Here is a 20,562-nt window from a genome sequence, read left to right as displayed (position 1 = left end):
CTATGTTTTCTTCTAGGAGTTTTACAGTTTCAGGTCTTACGTTTAAGTTGATTTTTAAGTCTATTTTGAGTTGATTTTTGTGTATAGTGTAAGATAAGGGTCCAGTTTTATTCTTTTGCACGTGAATAACAGCACCGTTTGTTGAAGAGACTATCTTTTCCCCATTGTGCCTCCTTGATGCCCTTGTCAAAGATTAGTTGACTATATATATGTGGATTTATTTCTGGGTTTCTATTCTGTTCCATTTGTCTGTGTGTCTGTGTTTATGCCAGTACCATACTGTTTTGATTATTGTAGCTTTGTAATATGTTTTGCAATCAGTAGATGTGACTTCTCCAGCTTTGTTCATTTTCTCCATGTTATTTTGGCTATTCAGAGTCCTTTGTGGTTCCATATGAATTTTAGGATTGGTTTTTCTATTTCTGTGAAAAATGCCATTGGGATTTTGATAGGGATTGCATTGAATGTGTAGCTCACTTTGGATAGTGTGAACATTTTAACAATATTAAATCTTTCAATCCATGAATATGAGATATCTTTCCATTTGTCTGTGTCTTCTTTAATTTCTTTCAGCTATGTTTTGTAGTTTTTAATGTACAAGTCTTTTGCCTCCTTGGTTAAATTTATTCCTAAGTATTTTATTCTTTTTGATACTATTGTAAATGGGATTGTTTTCTTTGGATTGTTATATAGAAATGCAACTGATTTTTGTATGTTGATTTTGTATCCTGCAACTTTACTGAATCATCAGAGTATAAATGCACTTTAAAGCCGTGGACCCTGAGAAGAACATTAGGCAATGAGTGTGAATAGGAAAGCAGCCCAAGGCCTGGCTCCACATTCAAGGTCAGGAAAATGAGAAGGAAACAGCAAAGGAGTTTGAGGCGAAGCTGCAGGGAAGAATCAAGAGAACCAAGAAGTTGTGCTGCAGATGCCAAGTGGAGTATTTCAAGTGAGGTTTAGAAGGATTAAATAACCTTAGAGGTGCAGCTAGCATTCGAACTGACAGCCGGATGCCAGAATTCATGCTCTTAATTTCTGTGCTCTACCATGCAAATCACAATCATAATGGTGATATACCCTTCAATAGCACCCACTCTGTGCCAGGCACTGTTGTGAAGAGCTTTGTTTATAATAATCCATTTATTCCTATCATCATTACCCTTTTACAAAGGAGAAAACTGAGACACAGAGAAGTTATGTTCAAAGTCACAAAGTGGCTCAGTGTACTTTGAGCTCGGCCGTCTGGGTCCAGAGTCTGTATTCTTAACTGATACCCTGGGCTGGTTCCCAGTAACTCTCTACTGCCTAAAAAACTGGAATATCAGAGATAATATTTCATTAGGTTGAATAAGGAAGCTCCAGAAGCAAATGAGATTATTTAATTAGGAAAAGAAAAGAAAACTAAGCGGTGGCAATTTGACCTTTTGCTCTGTCCGTATTGATTTTTGTGCCTTCCAGCCTCAAATAAGCTGAGGAAGTGCTGTGTGCCCTTCTTCAAGCTGAGCAAAGCACTCGCAGAGTTGCTTTGTTCCTTCCCCCCTTGGAGTATGGCTGACAGCAAAACGTAATGCTGCCTTTTACACTAAATAAATGAAAGCCTTGGTTTCTCAGGGTCATAAAAATGTGATCACATGAAGTGAATCTCCTCTAGTGATTTTAATTTAGCCCCTCTTCAAAGTTAAATATGGGAAGGAAGTTCTTGCATCTGAAATTCTTGCATAAAACTGTGTTTCTTGTAGAATTTACCCGCAAGTCACTCTAAGCGGAGCTGGCAGCATGTTTATGGATTCAGTGTTCCTTCAGATGTGATGATGCCTTCAGGTGTCTGCTTCACTTGCTTTTTTTCTTCACCACTGTCTCTTGTTTTTCCTGGACCTGACCTCTGCCCCTCAACAAGTGGCCCCCTGAGCTTTTTCTTGCTGCCCCACAAATGATCGCTTTTGTTCCCAAAGTAAGGTTGTGCATTACACTTTTGAAAAGATAACCTGGTGCCAGCAGGTGGGGCTGTCAGTGTATCCCCTTCCTGTTCTGCCTGGCACTTCATTCCCCAGTCTTGCCTGTGCCTCTCCTGTTAGCTCACCTACTTTGATCTGAAAAATCTAAGACTTTCCTTATCTTTATTTTGGTTTAAATTTTTACAAGTCCAGAACCAGGCTTCCAAGAGGGCAGCAGTCCTCAGACCAGATGGTCAGCAAAGTAGGCATTAACTGTCTGTACGGGAGATGTTAAAAGAAGTCTCCATTGACCGACCTGAACCTGGTTCCCCAGCCTTTCCCACCCTTCTCACCATAGGCTTCTGGCCTCAGTCAGAAGAGGTGGGTGCCCTAGAGCAAAGGCAGGAGTCGGGGATACTGAGAACACCTGCAGAGGTTAAACCAGAGGAACTTTTAACATTTCTTGCAAGACAGGTGCACTGATGAAAATTCTCTCAATTTTTGTCTACTTTTTCTGTTTCTTAAATGCTTATATGTATATTGATGTTTTCATTCATCTTGAGTCAATTTTGAAAATGTAGAGTGTACTAGAAAAATTTTCTAGTTTCTTAATACTTTTCTAAGTTTTCAAATTTGTGGGCAGCCAAAATTTTACAATTTTTTTTCTTTTTTTCTTTTTTTTTTTTTCTGAGGAAGATCATCCCTGAGCTAACATCTGTTGCCAGTCTTCCTGTATCTTGGGTGTGGGTCACCACCACAGCATGGCTGCCGACAAGTGGTGTAGGTCCACGCCCGGGAACTGAACCTGGGCCGCCAAAGCAGAGCATGCCAAACTTAACCACTAGGGCACGGGGCTGGACCCTATATTTTAGAATTTTTACCGTGTCAATAATTATGTTTCTTTTTCATTCATAATTTTATGTCTGCCCAACTTTTTTCATCAATCAATCCTGCATGAGATTTGTCTATTTTATTAATTTCTGCAAATAATCAGATTTCATCCCATCTGTTGCTTTTCAAAAATCTCGTTTGTTTCTGTTATTATCTTTATTATTCCCTTTTTACTTTGCTTGGTTTTACCAGGTGGTTTTTTCTAACTGAGTTGAATGCCTAATTTTCAATCTTTCCCATTTTAGAACATATACTTTTGAGGCTTTAAATTTCCATGTAAGTACTGCTTGACTTGCACCCCACTGGTTTTGACAAATAATGCTATCACTCCCATTCAGTTTTAAGTATTTTAATTTAATTATCTAAATGTTTATAATTATTATATCTTTTTCTTTGACATAGGTATTATGTAAAATGATTTTTGGTTGTTTCTAAACATATTAGGGGAAAAGAGGATTCTCTTTTCATTATAGATTTCCAATTTTATCACATTGTTGGCAGAAAATGTGTTCTGAACAACATCTGTGCTTTGGTCTTTGTTGATTGGCCATAGTAATGGCCAATGTTTATAAATGCCCATAATGCTTGAAAACATGTATATTCACTCTTCATTGGGTAGGGTGCTGTATGTTTCCGTTAGCTCGAGCTTAATAATTACATGATTCTAATCACCTATATATTTACTAATTTTTGTTTCATCTCTAAGTTTCTGACCTTTCAAAATCTATTGTTAATTAATATTTTTACTTTCTTTCCAGACAGTATAAGTACCTTAGAGACTGGATCTCCATTTCTTCCCCATGGGTCTGCTTCTGTTTTCTTTTCTTTCTCTCGCTTTTTAATCACTCTTGTCTTGTTTTTCTCAAATCTCTGGCAATTTTTGAATGGATATTGTGTAGGAGCATTTTGGGAGTGATTTGAGGACAAGGAAGTTTTCCTCCTCTAAAGAGGATTTGCATTTGCTTCTGGCAGGCGCCTGGGGCAGAAGTGATCCTGGGTCCCTTTCATCCAGGTTGAAGAATTGAGACAGTGTGAAGCCAGGCCTTGGTCCCTTTGAGGGCCAGACTCAGTTTCACCATTATCCACAGGAAGCAGCCCTTTGAAGTTCCAGTTCAAAGTGTGGGTGATTTATTAGGGTTCCCCTTCGTTGGTAGACCTGGACTTCAGTTTTTATTCTCCCACTCTGTGGGATTGCCTGGAGCTCCACTCAGCTTCTCAGACTCTCAGCTGCCTTTTCTGGAATTGGCACATGCCCTTCAAAGAAAAATTGCCCCAGATGTTAGGCTTATCTCTCTGAATTTCCTTTTTTTCTAGGTTTTGATCCTGTAATTCATCACTGCCTTATCTCTCTAAGCTATCAAAGAGATATTTTTTATACTTTTTTTTGTTCTTAGTGCAAGGATTGGCCTGCATTACCTAGGATGCCTTTACAAGAAGCAGAAGTCCTTGTCATGTGCTCTTTTTAAAATGAATTTTATTATTGAAGTATAGCCTACATACTAGTGAACAAATCATGAGTGTACTGCTCCATTAATTATCACAGAGTGAACACAGCTGGTAACCCCCACCCAGTCAAGAAATAGTATCAGCACCCTGAAGCCTACCTGGTGTCTCTTCTTCCCTTCTCCCTCATAGTCGCTTCCACTTGGCTGCTGCTTCCTTTCTGAAGGCCGGGGAAACCAGATATTGTTTGGCCACTTTCAGTTTTCGTTATGAAATGCATAGCTTTGACAAAGTCATTTCTAATTTAGTTTGTCTTTTACCTTTTAAATCTATTGGTGGAACAGTTTTCTCCCCTTCCATTTCATCTTTCTTTCCTTGTGATGAGCCCTCCCAAGTCTTTTAACAATTTGTCCTTTTAGATTATACACAGTACTTTCTTATTTTATTATGTGTGGTTACTAGAAAGCCTTCCAAACTCATAACCGTCTGCTGACATGGAGAATATGTGATTTCAGAATATTATGTTTTGTACACATTTATGAAAAATTATCCAGAATATGAACCTGTTCCCTTTTATTTCTCCTGTCAGGCTAGCCCTGTCCCTAATTCCCTTTCTTTAACTAGAGATGATCACAAGAAACAAATCAGGAACTTACTGATTTGTTTGGAATGTTCTCTTTCTCTTTCCCTGCTCTAGACCACAGGAAGACTGGCAGAGCCATGACCTTTTGTGATTATAGTCTTGGATCTCCTTTTGACCAGTATCATCTTTTGACTAATTAAATTTGACTTCAAAGTTCTAGTTTACTATCTTCATCAGATTGATTTTTTCAGCTAAAGCACCTGGTACAGTGGCTGGCACATGTTGGCATTTGATAGTTAATGGTAATCTGATAGTGTGGTTCTGGAAGTCAAGATGCAGGGACATACATGACATATAAAGGGAATGGCCAACCTCTTTTTTTTTTTAAGTCAGAAATGAACTTGGCTTCTGTCTCTCCTACTCTGACTCTTAGCAATTTGATAAATTTAATTTCTAGCATCAATGAATCAGAATCCTGACAAAATGGACAGTTTGTTTTATTTAGCCCTTTTCACTGAGAAGTGTTGGGTATGATGCACCGTAAGTAGAGCTTGTGCTTAGCATCAGTACATGAGGTCACCAGCGAGGCTCTAGAAGTCTGCGAGTTCAACCAGGAAATCATCATCCAATTGGGTGTGATCAGAAGTTTTCCTAAAACCTGAGCTACCTTCCAGAAACAAGATAATCAGGGCGGAAAATTGATCATAAAGGAAAATCGTAGACCAGGGAGCTGTAAGAGGCTCTCTGAAGCAAGGATGTGTGAGCAGCTGGAAAAGGGTCAGCCTGCAGCTGGGCAAAGGGAAGGCGAGAGGCAGAATTGAGCAATTATGTACTGGGTAGTACTGTTCTGCGGAGGAGGGTGCTGAGTCCGGGGTGGACAACTTGGGAAATGTCCTCTGGAGTGGGACAGTGGTGTTTTACCACACTTCACTGTGGCCTAACTGAAATCTTTAATCTTTTGTTAGAGTTAGGCTTAAGGTTGTTATATAAACTTGATATGCTAATGTTTATAATAATGGTAATAATTTCGATCATCTTTGAGTGCTTACTGTGTACCCGATGCTGTGCCAGCTGCTTTACATACATTATCTCATCTGCTGCCGCAGCCCTATGCAGTGGAGGTGTCGTTACCTGCGCTTTACTGATAAAGAGACCTGGAATCTTTTCTGGGCCTATGTCTGGTGAGAGGAGTTCTCCTGCACTCAGGAGGGGCAGGTGGGCCAGGCTGGCTTTCCTAGTTTTATGGCTCCAGAGCTCCCTCTTCTGTTGTTCTCCCAGAATGTTTGTATGTGGCCTCTTACTTTCTTAGATCCCTTGGCTCTTTTCCCCTCCTCCACTTGAAATGGGAAGATTCTTCCTCTGCCGTTATTGTCCCAGTTAAGTTCAATTTCGAGTTCACTCCCAGCAGCTTCTCCTCAGTGCAGAGCTCTGCTGAAAGGGCACTTAGACTGGTAAGGTTCTGGAGTGGTAGGGCCCGGATTGCTCCTGCACCTACCGCAGTCCCTCTGTTCTAACCCTTGAAATGGACCTGCAGCCCCCTTCCAGATGGGCTGCCCTTCTCACCTCAGCCTGCCAGTGAGTACCGCTTGACGATGTGGAGGTTCTTGCATTCTCAGGAACGTCATTCATACTTTTGCTGTCCCTCCACTTCCTTCTGTACAATTGCAGATATAATGGGAGTTTAGTTGCTATCAGTAGTTTGTTCCACTCACTCATATTTTGTCACATAATTTTGTCATAGATATTATGCATGAATTTTTGGTTTGCTCTCCTAGTTGTTCTATCTTTTTTTTATATTTATATAAGGGAATTCAGGGAGATTTTTAAAAATAAAGGCTGTGCTGCCACTGTTTTCCTAGAATCCCTCTTATCATTTGATGTTTAAGTGAGTTACAACATTTTTGGGGAGATGTCTCAATGGAGTGTTAAGAGGCCCTATCCCAGCACTCCGGGAGCCAAATAAGAGATGTAGAGGGAGGGGAGGGAGGAGGCGATTGGGGAGAGGGAGAAAGGGAGGGCAGGGGGAAAGAGAGACTAGGGAGGCTGATGAGAGAATATAGCAGGCCTGCATCTCTGCTAGGGAGGGAACCAGCAGCCCAAATTCCACGAGGGCTGCAGAAAAATGAGACCTCTTTCAATACAAATTTGAGATCTAAAAGTAGTTTATTCTGAGTGGAACAAGTTTACCTATGGTTTCAAAAGTTGGAGAGGAGACCCTAGGGGTCAAGTCTTGGTTGTTTAAGATTCAAATAAGGTAGGAGAGACTGGAATATGGCCAGGTTTCCAAGAAAGTGGGGCTAACAGCAAACAAGCCTCAGGGAGAGGCCGTGTGTCAGTGTTGCAGTCAGCAGGCCCAGCTGAGCCTGAATTTAGTCCAGCCCAGGCTCCAGATGTGAGTGTAGAAGCCTCCAGATAATTCCAGTCATCTGTGTTCCACATCACCCCATGATATTCAGACTGAGGTCCCTGACATTGCAGAGCAGAGACAAGCCACCTGCCCTGTGCCCTGTCCAAATTCCTGACCTGCAGAAGCCATGAGCATAACAAAAAGTTGTCGATTGTTGTTTTACACCACTAAATTCAGGTTAGCTATTACAAGCAATAGAAAACCAGAATAGCCATGGTGATTGGTTTGGCTGATGAAAGGAGATTAGCCATTCCAGATTTTAAGAGAGGAATGGCTGGAGCACAGGCCTGAAGACAGACCAGCATGGCCCATGTCTAGGGAACTGTTGGTCACTCCAGCTGAAGGAGTGGCTCATGTGGCAGAGTATAGCACCACTGCAGGCCAGGGGAACACATTCAGGGGCTACAGGGGTCTTTTTCTTATCCCTCCACACCCAGCACATGAACAGCCCCTCGATCCTGCTTTGTGCTGGCCCAGCCACACCAAGAGCAAAGATTCTGCTGTTACTGGTATTTATAAAAAGGAGACATGGTAGGGGAGCAGAGTGACAGGGGTAGGATCGTCATTTTAAGATACTTCCCTTAAATTCTTTTCAATGAAATGTAAATTTGAATTATGGAAAAGCCATCCATCAAGTTTTTCAACTTGGCTTTCTGGCCTTGTTGAACATTTACCTATTAATTATCTTGATAATTAATCAAGGGGGAACACTGTCTCGAACTGCCTTAAACAATAAACACATTTTTGTTTATTTCTGGAAGTCCGGGAGTAAAGCAGGCCCTGGGATTGGTTGATACTGCCCTTCACTTTTGTCATCAAAGACCCAGGTCCTTTCCGTTTCCCTGCTCTGTCATCCTCAGTGCTGACCTCATCCTTAGGCCAGGAACAAGATGGTGGCAGCGGTGTTCTTATGGACTGAGTTATGTCCCTGCAGAATTCATATGTTGAAGCCTGAACCCCCAATGTGATGGTATTTGGAGATGGGCCCTTAGTGGGTAATTAAGGTTAGATGAGGTTATGAGGGTCAGGCCCTCGTGATGGGATTAGTGCCCTTATGAGAAGAGACCTGAGAGAGCTCTCCTCCTCTCTCTGCCCTGTGAGGACACAACAAGAAGGCAGCCGTCTGCAAGCTAGGAAGTGGGCCCTCACCAGGAACCAAGCCAGCCAGCACCTTGATCTTAGACTTGATCAGTTCCTTATGGCTCATCTTCCCTTTTATTCTCTTAAACTTGTATTTCTCACCTTTTGAAGAGCAGTTGTTGAGCTATTGGTGATAGGCTTCTAGAAAAACGAAACTTATTTTAAGGTGGGATTTGATAAGGAACATTTGAGCTTGATAACTGAGTGGGAAAGCTTCCATTCAGTGATGGCTTTTGTGAGGGAATCTGTGCAGATAGGCCAAGCAGATAAGAAAAACTGAAAAAGCAATAAGTGAGACCTTGATATGTTTTCTTGTGCTTTTGTACTGAATCTCACTGTTTTGAGTCCCAGTTAGGAGACTTACAGTATTACTTTAACCTACAAGAGAGATGTGAGGAGCACTTCTGAATACCTTGTGTTTAATGGCCTTCAACTAGTTGTCTAACTTTTTTCTATTTTCCTTTGTCAGCGTAAATTCATTTTAATTTGCTTGTCATTTTTGTGGACTGGAAGTGTGTTTGAATCTGCTGCTTAAAACAATGCTAGATTCGTTTTCTTTAGTGCAGTGATTCTCAGATATATTCCAGTAGAATTCTCCTGCTATTGAGTCAAGTGGTCTTTTCCAATTTTTAGGAAAATAAATCTTTGTAATTTTGAGAACTTCCTCAAAATTATTTTAATAAAACTTTGGTTACCTGCTATAGCTTGCCTACTGGAAGAGAAAATGAATGAGAGTACCAAATGAATAATAATGAAAAATGTGAAATCAGCTGATCCTGTTAGGTTTGATAGATTGGTTTTTCATCATGGGTATTTGTGTTAGTGGTTTGATTTTTATATTGTATATTCATTGTCCGCTAGTAAAAATGTTCCTAATTTGTGTGATGAAATGACGTATATCAGTACTTCATGATATTTTACAGAAAGTTCTAAGAATTCCAGGTGTTCTGCCACCTTAAACATTGAAAAGCACTACTTTCTAGGATAATTGAATCCCTAAAAGAATTTCCAGTGCTGGGTCTGGGATTGATGGTGCTTGCTGATCAGATGTTATATATTACATGGATGTATGCTGGACATGGTTGTTTTGGAGCATTATTACATCTGTAATCATGGGCACAGCTGAAACTGGTTTCTGCTGTTTTGAAAGGTGTACTTACCTGGAATTGGGGATGTGCTTGTCTTACATCCCCTGAACTTTCACACTGACGAGAAGCCTTTTCACCTGGCTCCCAGGGTCTACCCAGGAGGGCATTATTTCCTAGCTTGCATCCCGCCTGCCTTTCCTCCCGGTTAATCCCCTTTATTCATTCATAATGATGGTTTGTTATCATTCACTTTCTTGTTTCTTTTGGCTTCCTTTTAGCAGCTTCTTAGGTGAATGAGCATTTGAATAATAAATTGATTCAGCTTCTTCATTTTAATACAGTATTGGCCCTCTGAAGGAGCCAGCAGAAAACCAGCACAATTTTGTCAGTAATTCTGTCTTTGATTTCTACCATACTCACATAGCAGGAGGCAATCATTAATAGCCAAGTGTTCAGTCTCCTTCCTGCTGGTGCCCTCCCAGGGTGCTGCCACTCCCATCTCATTGTCATCATGGAGGTGGGCCCCGAACACTGAGTCAGAACCCAGGGAGGGACCTGCCCTACAGGTCTGAGCTCTCCCTCAGTGGAGGGTGACTGCCCTAGACCCCATTCCCATTCATCAGAGTTAATTGGCTTCTAAGGAGACTCACTTATCCCAGAGAAGTGACATACTAACTTATTTCAGAGTCTGAACGTTGCCTGAGCCCTCAGTAAGCCCATCCACCATCCCATCATGCCTTCTGATTTGCCTTCTCCCTGGATCCCCTCACGTAGCATAATCTTTGCCAGCCCAGTCTGGTCCTCCTTGTCTCTTCTCTTACAGACGCACGTACACCCGCACCGGCACATACACACATGTGGAGACAGACGGAGAGCCGTGTGACAGCAAAAGTCTGGTGTTTTGTTTTATGATCCTCTGTTAGTCCTTAAGCTCCAGCAAAGATGATTCTACCCTGAAAATATCAGATGCCCTTTTACAAAAAGCGCCCTCTAGAGTTTAATTATAGAACCAATTATGATAATGTCTAATAAAAAAATTTATTATGTTCATAGTATTCTTTAAATTTAGTCAAAATACAAGGCCTGATTGTATTACATTTCTGAAAGGTGTCGGGGGAAGAGGGGGAATCTCCCTCTGTCCTTTTCCTTAAGGTTCTTATGGCTGGCCAAATAACAAGACAGGTTAGCAGGAGAAAATAATACCAAGTTTAATAACATGTATACATGGGAGAAAGCAGGGACACTGCGTTTATCAACACAGTAGCAGAGATTCTCGTCTTAAATACCATGTCCAACCAAAGACAAGGAGGATGTTGGGGGTGGGGGTGTTAGTTACAGGAGATTATCACTAAAGCACTATAAACAAGAGTAAGGTTTATTATGCAGTTTTAAGGCCTCACCTTCTACATTGATAAGTCTCTAGAAATGAGGTCATCCCCTCTCTTCCCAATACAGAGAGGGAGATACCTTTACAAATGGAGACTTCCCTTGTAAATGATTGTCTGGTAACTCCTCGCAGGGCTATCTAGAGCATGTGGCCAGAGAGACAGAGCTTCCGATAAGATGGGCTTGTTGGTGCCTTTTCTATTGTAACCTCTATCCTACATTATCTTTATAGCAGTCATGATAATAACTCCTTCCTGAAACAGATCTTTTGTTTTAAATTCTTTAGGCAGTTTGGGAGGGGAAACTCAAATATTCTTCCTGAGTTCTCTGAGTCCTTATTGTCTTCAGCTCGAAATAATCCGCATACCAGAGTGGTGCTTCCTGGGGTAGCTTGCCCTGAGCACCATCAAAGGCATAAAGTTGTACGATAAGACATTTACCCTCCATGTTCTTTTTTGCAGCAGATATTTAAAGCTAGGTCACTTTAGGTGACTGGCTCCATAAATCCGTTGTGTGCACCTCAGATTGGAGGGTGCAGCCAGCACCCTAATGACAACACCCCACTGGCGACACATCTGTGCTGATTTAAAGGAAATCCAGGGAGCAAGAGTAAATGTTTCCAGTGTTCACCTTCCCAGCAAAGAGGATTTTTATCAACTCAGGTGTTGTTTGGGATCCACAGACCTATCAAAGAGCAAATTAAGAACACATCCATTTCAGGGCCGGCCCCGTGGCTTGGCGGTTAAGTGCTCACGCTCCGCTGCTGGTGGCCTGGGTTCGGATCCCGGTTGCGCACCGACGCACCGCTTCTCTGGCCATGCTGAGGCCGTGTCCCACGTACAGCAACTAGAGGGATGTGCATCTATGACGTGCAACTATCTACTGGGGCTTTGGGGTAAAAAATAAATAATAAAAAAAAAAAAGAACACATCCATTTCATAAAGGAACCATCCTTTATGCAGCCATCGCTAATGACTCGGCTGCTAAAATCTCATTATGGGTTCAGGCTGGTTATCTCTGTTTAAGGGTAGAGGGAAACACCCTATTATAAATTCTCTCAGGCCTCCCAGCACCTCAGTAAGCAACTTAAAAAAAAAAAAAAGGAAAGGTGATATGGGAGAAGGAGTAGTTTTGAAAATTAAAATGGAACAGAATGATGTTTTGAAGCCAAAGAGGGGGAAAAGGCAAGGGTTTTGCTTGTGAGGCCTCTGCTACAATAAAGAGGACCTTAACGCAGACGGACCGTACCCTACAAAATGCAGCCCATAATTCAAGCTGTCAGCTTAATCACGCTGTTTCCAGGTATAGAGAAGGAGCCCTTGTTTCCAGGGCTAAACAGAGAGCCTTGTTTGCTGACCCCTAGTCTGCAGCCTGCCGCTGCAGACCGCCCAGCTCTGTTGGCCTTTGTGTTGCTGTCCCCTCCTTCCCTCATTTTTGGCATTGTGTTCCCTTCAAGTGGCCCCCTGGAAGGGACCACCCAGGGGGCTGCACAATGGGGACCAAGGGAGCCACCAAAACATAGGTTTTGTAAGACAGCCCGTTAAAAGAAAAATACTCTTTAACTATGTATGTGTTTGTCCTTTCTACAACTGTTTTGTGTGGCAAACAAAACCCCGTATACAGACTTCACTGTGGCCGCACATACAGCTGTTCCAGCCATCGGGTGTCAGGCTTGAGATAGTTCCTCCCAGTTTATTTTCCCAGGGCACTAATTCTCGATGTGGTTTATATTTACATGTTTGGATTTATGGTCAGGAAACTTGATATCAGAGTAAACAAATTGCACTGGCTTTATGAAACTATTTTATCAATAGTCTTCAGAATTGGTGGCATTGCTCTTGGGTGAAACTTGTCTGTAATGCTACTTAACAAAAGCTAGCAGCCGGAATTCAGTTCTCAATAGCCATTTACACCTCTGTAAAAGGATTAGCTCTCGCCAATTGTTACACTGTTTAAATCTTAATTTGCATCTTTATGGAGGTAGGGCTTCTACAGACCTCTCTGGTTCTCTGTTGTATTTGTGTACCTGTGGGTGGGAGGTCACTGGAGGTTTTCTCTTATTGGTGAAGGTGCTAAATTGCTTCAGGATGACCAGTAAGCTACACAAATTGAATTAGCATATCAGGGTTTGACTGACAACAGCCCGCTTTGGTTCGTTAGTTATATTTTGTAGCAGTTGTGGTCTTTAAGTGTTGGGTGCATGAATGCATTCTGTTACTTCTGTTTAAACTTAACAATTCTCATGGGTCTTAGGAGGATTTTAAATGTTGTTGATTGTAATCAACAAATTTCCTTGGGAATTAAATGTGAAAAACAGAACCAGAACATGATCAAGTGATGGTTTTATTTATTTATTTTTTTAATAGAGATAAAATATGCAACTAAGACTTTATTTATTTATTTATTTATTTATTGGTGAGGAAGATTGTTCCTGAGCTAACATCTGTGCCAGTCTTCGTCTGTGTTGTATGTGGGATTGGTGAGCGGTGTGTAGGTCCGTACCCGGGATCAGAACCTGAGAACCCTGGGCTGCCGAAGCAGAGCGCTCCAACTTAACTACTATGCCACCGGGCCAGCCCCAAAGTGATGGTTTTAAAAGTAATCTTTTCTATCCAGGCCATGTGTTCTTAGTTTAAAGATCAAAACCTTCTTATGTTTTGGAAGGAGTGTAGGGTCAAACCCATGAGAAGGAAGAAGTTGAGTGTGCAGGCCAGTGTTCTGCAGGCACTGGAATGGGAAGCAAAGGCCGGTCGTGTTGCCCTTTGCCCACTGTTCTGTATATGGGATGTTCCTAAACCCCACACTCAGAACTACAGACCACCTCTGCAGATGATGCCTTTTTGTTGTTGCTCATTTAGCAATACAATTTCCTTCCCCAAAACGTTGTTCTGGATGTGACCAACTATGGTGCTTTATTATTCTTCAGTCTCATTAAAAATACAGTAAATGTATAAAACTTTTTAAAAGTAACATTATATTATGTAAATTATGAAGTAAACTCATTACTAGTTATGGGCAATGATTACCACACCATTTTGAGACTGTTGTTCCCTAGAGAAAATAAAACCTGAAAGTCATGCCTTTAGTGCTGCAACTGAAACATGTCCACTCTGATAGAACACCCACGGGAATGTGTGGAAGTTACCTGGTGGGGTTAAGGAAAAGTTTATTTTCTACAGCCCTAATACAGGGTCATTTTTGCCAAAATGTAATTCTCAGTTTGCAGTACTGAAAGGAAAAGCATGGCACTTTTTCTCTCTTCCTTGCTTCCAAAAAAAATTGTACCTTCCTTTGAGTGTTCCCATTAGCCTGGAGTGGAGTTGTTTTCTTTTAAATTCTCTCTTAAATTCTGTATGACTGAAAGATGAAAATGAAGCTAGAAAGCAATTACTTTAAATTTGGCCAAAAAAATTTATTTATTATCTGCCTGCACTGTTGGGTAAAATAAAATATACCTCTTTAAAGTGCCTTTTGTGCTTCTAGAGATTACTTGTCATCCATCACGTTTGTCCACTTGCTGGAGTTCACAGAGACAAACTGATGGTAAGGCCCAGTGTGTTAGTGCCAGGCCCGTCTACATATTCCCCAGGAAGGACTGGGCATGGGCTGGTCAGACTGATGCCCCTCCAGCTGGAATTATTTTGATGGGAATGCAAATAGAAGACATGAAAGAAATTGAGGTCTTGAATTCTAGGATAGTGTTTTTTATAACACATAGTCTTTAATCTTTAGCTCCATAGTGTTTGAATTCTTTAATAGAGGTTTTTTCAGCAAAGGACTGATGAATATTTTGTAAGCTAAAGTCAGGTATCACGTGGAGAAATAACTACTAGAAACCCTCAGCACAGACCAACTTGTCTTTTAGCCAGAGAAGGTTCTGAATTAATCTAGAGTAGACCATAAGCTCTGTGCAGACAGTACTTGTGGCCGTCTTATTGATCGCTCCTTGCCAAGCCATGGACGCCATGGAAGCCCTGGACTGGTCTAACAGCAACCGTATAAAAACATACTGTAAAAATAGGTGTCATGGATTTCTCTAATCTAGGTTTAAATCTTGGCCTGTCATTCAACTCGTGGTGTTAAGTATGTCTTCAGTATTGTGCTGAGTGCAACATGAAACTTCAAGTAAGATAAAAATTCAGAAGTCCAATTGTTGTTCTCAACAAGCTTTTGGTCTTGTTGAGAAGACTAGACAGACATGACATAACTAGAGAACAGTACAATGTAGGATGTGGTCTGTATTGTGCTAAAGGAATTCAGGGATAAGAAAGATCCCTGTGAATGAGGTAGTCAGAGAAGCTCCTAGACAAGTATGAGAAGAGCTAGTCTAAGTAAGCCTGATATTTGGATTGATCAAATTGGAAAAGAACAAAGGTTATCTGGCATCTGTCCTGACTGGACAATCAGGTATTATTTAGCACTGGCATACCATGGTGGGGGGGTGGGGGATACAGGCAACAAAGGGTGCATTGTCTGTAGAGCATTTATAAACAGTAATAAAACCACTAAAACTGTTTTCTCTTATCACCATTCCTAAGAATGGCAGAGATAAAATACGCCTCCTTGGAGGGAGGCTGCTGCCACCCGAACACCCTGCCTATACCCCACTGTGGTACCCCAGCATTGGTGAGCGTCTGCTAACTTCCGCCATTGTACCAGCATTTCAGAGGAGGTGCAAAAACATCAAGCCCTGGTCCTTGCTCAGGGTCTACCACCTGGGGTGGGAGGTGAGACTAGAGGCAGTCTAAGCTGGAGACCCCAAGCCTGCAGACCAGCTCTGTTTGTCCAGCATAGTATTTAACCTCCTTTTGAATTAGCTGCCAGATTTTTAAATTTGGGAGATGTCACGTAAAAATAAAACTAGCAATTGTGAATTTCCAGCTTCTCTTGAAAACTAGGAAGATCGACGTCACTGAGACACATTCCACTGCGGGAGCTGGGAGTGACTGGCCCTTTGAGTGAGGCACACACCCCAGTTTTTCGCGAGCCCACCCCACCAGCTGTAGGCGCTTGACTTCGCCCCAGCTGAGCCGTGAATGACTGTTCTCCCTCTCTGCCACCCCCACCACTGCTCTCCCACTTACACACTCTTCCCCTGCCATCTAGAGCACAAGTTCAGTCTCCTGGCTGTGGTCTGGGTCTCGTGTCTGTCCCCTCACCAACTGCATCTGTGCACGGCTGCCAGGCTAACCCTCTCAAAAACACTGCTTTCAAGAAACCAGCCATAGCTCAGAAATCCGCAAGATTTATTACTATTTTCTCACCTGAGTTTCATATTGAATTTTATTTCCCATTACTATCTTATCACCACAAACAGCAACCCCCACCTGGCCAGACTTGTGTCCTTGCTGGTCCCGACACCCCTCCTACCATGGCATTTCCTCTCACCTTTGCCTGTGCCGCCCCTTAGCTTAAAGGGTCATCTCCCCTTCTGTCTAAATCTTGCCCAGCTGAAGTTCCTCCTCCATAGTCAAGCCCTTGTGATGCCAAGGAGCTCTCTGTCTCTCTACTGCCTCACAACTCCTGATTGCCTTCCCAGTGATTATGTGCTCTCCTTTGCTGCTCTGAAATTGGCTTACCTCCGATGGGCCTGTCTTCCTTTTCTTAAGGGCAGGTGTTATTTTGTGAATTGAGTGGTGACGAGATAAAGCCTTCCAGGAAGAATTAGGAACCAGATTTTGCCAAAGGAAAAAGAAGTATTATAGGTACTGTAAGTCATATAGGCCAGGAGTCTGGAAGGATTTTTGTTTGTTTGTTTTTTAATTTATTTTTTAAATTATTTTATTGAGGTCATATTGGCATATAACATTGTATAAATTTCAGGTACACAATATCATATATCAGTTTCTGTATAGATTGCTTTGTGTTCACCACCAATAGTCTAGTTTTTATCTGTGACCATACATATGTGTCCCTTTACTCCTTTCACTCTCCGCCTACTCCCTTCCCCTCTGGTAACCAGTAATCTGTTCTCCGTATCCACGTGTTTATCTTCCACATATGAGTGAAATCATACGGTGTTTATCTTTCTCTGTCTGGCTTATTTTGCCTGGTATAATACCCTCAAGGTCCATCTATTTTGTCACAAATGGCATGATTTTGTCTTTTTTTATGGCTGAGTAGTATTCCACTGTATCTATATACCATGTCTTCTTTATCCATTCATCCGTTGATGGGCACTTGGGTTGCTTCCATGTCTTGGCTGTTGTGAATATTGCTGTGATGAACATAGGGATGCATAAATCTCTTTGAATTGTTGCTTTCATGTTTTTGGATGAACACTCAGTAGTGGGATATATGGATCATATGGTATTTCTATTTTTAATTTTATAAGAAATCTCCATACTGTTTTCCATAGTGGCTGCACCAGTTTGCATTTGCACCAGTTATGTATGAGGGTTCCCTTTTCTCCACATCCTCTCCAATATTTGTTATTTCTTGTCTTGTTAATTATAGCCATTCTGATGGATGTAAGGTGAAATCGCATTGTAGTTTTGATTTGCATTTCCCTGATAATTAGTGATGTTGAACATCTTGTCATATGCCTGTTGGCCATTCATGAACAAAATGAAAAAACAACCCACCAACTAGGAGAAAATATTTGCAAATCATATATCCAACAGGGGGTTAATTTCCAAAATATATAAAGAACTCATACAACTCAACAACAAAAAACAAAACAACCCGATCAAAAAATGGAAGGTTTTTGGCAGCAGAGCTCAGAGGTGAAGGATCCAACACAGGATGTGGCCCAGAAGGACTAAGAATCTTAGGCTTAGAGTTTAGACAAGAGCTTGAGACACGGCAAGGAACTGGAGCGCCCATAGGGTGGCCTAGGGTCCAGAATAGGGCTTGAATGGGGGGTGGGGGGGGGTGGGGGTGGGGGACGGACATGACACGACATTTGTATTTCCTGCCCAGGATAAAAGCCTGCTTCAGAGTGAGGGTGCCTGAGCCTACACTTGTCACTCACCCTCTAATAGACAAACAGAGCACATCTCTTTCATCCTTTTGATATTAGGCACATGGCCATCAAGTGGATCCAGTAACTTAACCCACTGTTGTACTAACTACAAGTTAGTAAGATGTTGCTAATTAACACATTGCTTTACAAGTTGCTTCATTTTCTTTTTGGAGTACATGTTGAATATTCCCAACTACGTATGTCATCAGCTTCTTTAAAGTAGAAATACTGTTTTGTCTTTGATGTCTTCTCCTATAGCTTTTTAGAATCATGCTTTCCCCCAAATAGACATGTTTTTAAAGGAAGTTTCTAATCAGTCTCTTTGGAAGCTACTATGATACCGTGACAGACCTAACCTAAAACAGTGGCCAAATTGTTAGACTAGACCAGTCCCCCAGTAGACTGGAAATAGATAATGAAGGCTAAATCCCTCTTTCCCTCCCTTCCTCTTCTTACTAAAAATAAAGAAAATTGTATTGCAGTGGGATCTGAATGGAGAAATAATAGTCATTTTTCTGCGTTCAGAAATAGAGGACATAACCAGTATCCAGCCAGCAGTTTTCAATTTCTTAGCAGTGACGATTTAAGTAAATTTCACATGAGTTGTGGAGATCTAACTTTGTTATGATTGACAATAGAAAATTAGCCTTTTCTGCTGTTAAGATTATCTAGCATTCTTATCAGTCAGGTGGAATGTGGAATGAGATTGCATAGCTGTCGATTTGAAGGTCATTAAAGTCTTCAAAGGGTTAAAAGTTACTTCCACTGATGGATTTAAAACTGCCACATACACACAAACAAGGTTTTCAAAATGCCCCATTTTACATCTTTGTCGAGAGATAGTCTGGTTGCTGCATTTTTGTGTCTAGATTATATTACAGATATGTCAATAAACCACGAAGAACCTCCATAGATTCTAGAAGCTGGGCCATCTGTGCTTAAATAAACATCTCATGCAGCACCTGTTTTATTTTATAGGCTCTATAATCACAGTGACATTCTGAAAGAAGACCTTGAAGCCTGTGGAACAGCTGTCCTTCACCAGCCTCCGAGACTCTTACCTGGAGGTGGCAGCCATGAAAAGCAAGTCAGGTATTATTGGGATGAAATTGCTGCTGTGGAAGGATGGCCATTCTTGTTCCCAGATGCTTCCAAATGAAAACAAAACACTAGTCCACACGGTCACCACTGGGATAGACACTTGTAGTTGTCAGTTTAACTGTTTTATGGACTTGACCATTAACTTCTTTGTAAATGTATTTGTTTCTAATTGTTAATTGGATATATCCACTCAATCCCTACTCATAACAACGTTTTAAGGGCTTACTTGGGGGGAGGGAGCACAGGTAGCCTTCATCTGGTATATTAGCATACCTTCGTGAACAACCCAGGATATAATCTAGTCTAGCCACCACCCTAGAGGGATGTCATTGGCAAGTCCAAACCCCAGATGGATTCCTCAATTTCCAAGGTCATGCTGGTGATACAGGCCCCCAATCTAGAAGATACAGGCCCCCAATCTGCAAGTATGGTCTCTGGACCAGCAGCATCAACAAGACCTGGGAACACGTTTTCCCCACCCAGGCCTCACTGAATCAGGAATCTGGGGGTAAGACCCAGCCATCTGGGTTTTAATGAGCCCTTAAGGGAACTACCCTCACTCAGGTTTGAGAGCCACCACTTCAAGGATATCCCTTAAAGGCCATAAAGCTAGGATGAGAGAGAGAGGGGGTTAATTATTTGCAGGGTAGTTGGCACATGTGAACCATGATTCTTGTACATCCTTCCTGAGTCAATCAGAAATCTGTTCTCTACCCTCTACCCACCTTTTAGGTAGTGTGGGTTTCTTTTCATGGCCTCAGAAGCTTTGTGGCATCTGAGTGACTTATTGAGGTCATAGAATTACATATGTGTAATTTGTGTAATGGTTTGTCCAGCGTTGGCACCTGGTCGGTGCCTAATTCATGTTGCATAATTGTTGCCAGTGACCTAACTCTGATTTTTATTTTGGGGACTGACTATATTTCCTTTTATTAAAATATATCCCCACTATTTACTAGCAGAGAACAAATTATTTCTCGAGCATGGTCAGCAGATGAGTGTCTGTGAAAGCCCACCTGAAAGGACCTTGTTTCGCTGAGAGTGAGAGGGGCTTTGGGTCTGGTTATCTTATATCTAACATCATTTTCTCTACCTTCAGTGTGCCACATAGGCTGTTTTATGTTAATGATTTTCTTCAGAGTAGAATTCAGCATAAATCCCATGAAGGCGTGAGAAGTCAAGATGATGGTTTCTAAAAGGGCCTTGTCACAAGAAGACTTGGCCAATCATATGTTCCATTTAACAGAGCACAAGATGAGGTTCACAAGTCCTGAATGTGTATACATTACCTTCTGCATCTGTACTAGTGATCTCCAAACTGTGAAAAATGCTGGAAATGACCTTCCTGGTCAGTAACTTTTCAACCTGAAGCAGTAAAGGGCAATGCAAGAAAATCCTCTTTCCTGTTTTTTTTTTTTTTTTTTTTTTTTTGTGAGGAAGATCAGCCCTGAGCTAACATTCATGCCAATCCTCCTCTTTTTGCTGAGGAAGACCAGCTCTGAGCTAACATGTATTGCCAATCCTCCTCCTTTTTTTCCCCAAAGCCCCAGTAGATAGTTGTATGTCATAGTTGCACATCCTTCTAGTTGCTGTATGTGGGACAAGGCCTCAGCATGGCTGTT

General features: G+C 41.6%; 1 protein-coding gene across 1 annotated transcript in view; it reads left to right on the top strand.

The window, feature by feature from the left end:
• The window catches only part of LOC131401849 (centrosomal protein kizuna-like), a 74,188-nt gene that overhangs the window by 19,989 nt on the left and 33,637 nt on the right, over nucleotides 1–20,562 (top strand). Inside the window, 1 exon segment of the mRNA XM_058536948.1 lies at nucleotides 18,818–18,931. Within this exon segment, the coding sequence (XP_058392931.1) occupies nucleotides 18,818–18,931 (114 nt within the window).

This window comes from Diceros bicornis, assembly GCF_020826845.1.
Source record: "Diceros bicornis minor isolate mBicDic1 chromosome 21 unlocalized genomic scaffold, mDicBic1.mat.cur SUPER_21_unloc_1, whole genome shotgun sequence".
NCBI lineage: Eukaryota > Metazoa > Chordata > Mammalia > Perissodactyla > Rhinocerotidae > Diceros > Diceros bicornis.
Note: the sequence above shows the minus strand (reverse complement) of the source record. Positions and strands in the feature narration are given on the sequence as shown.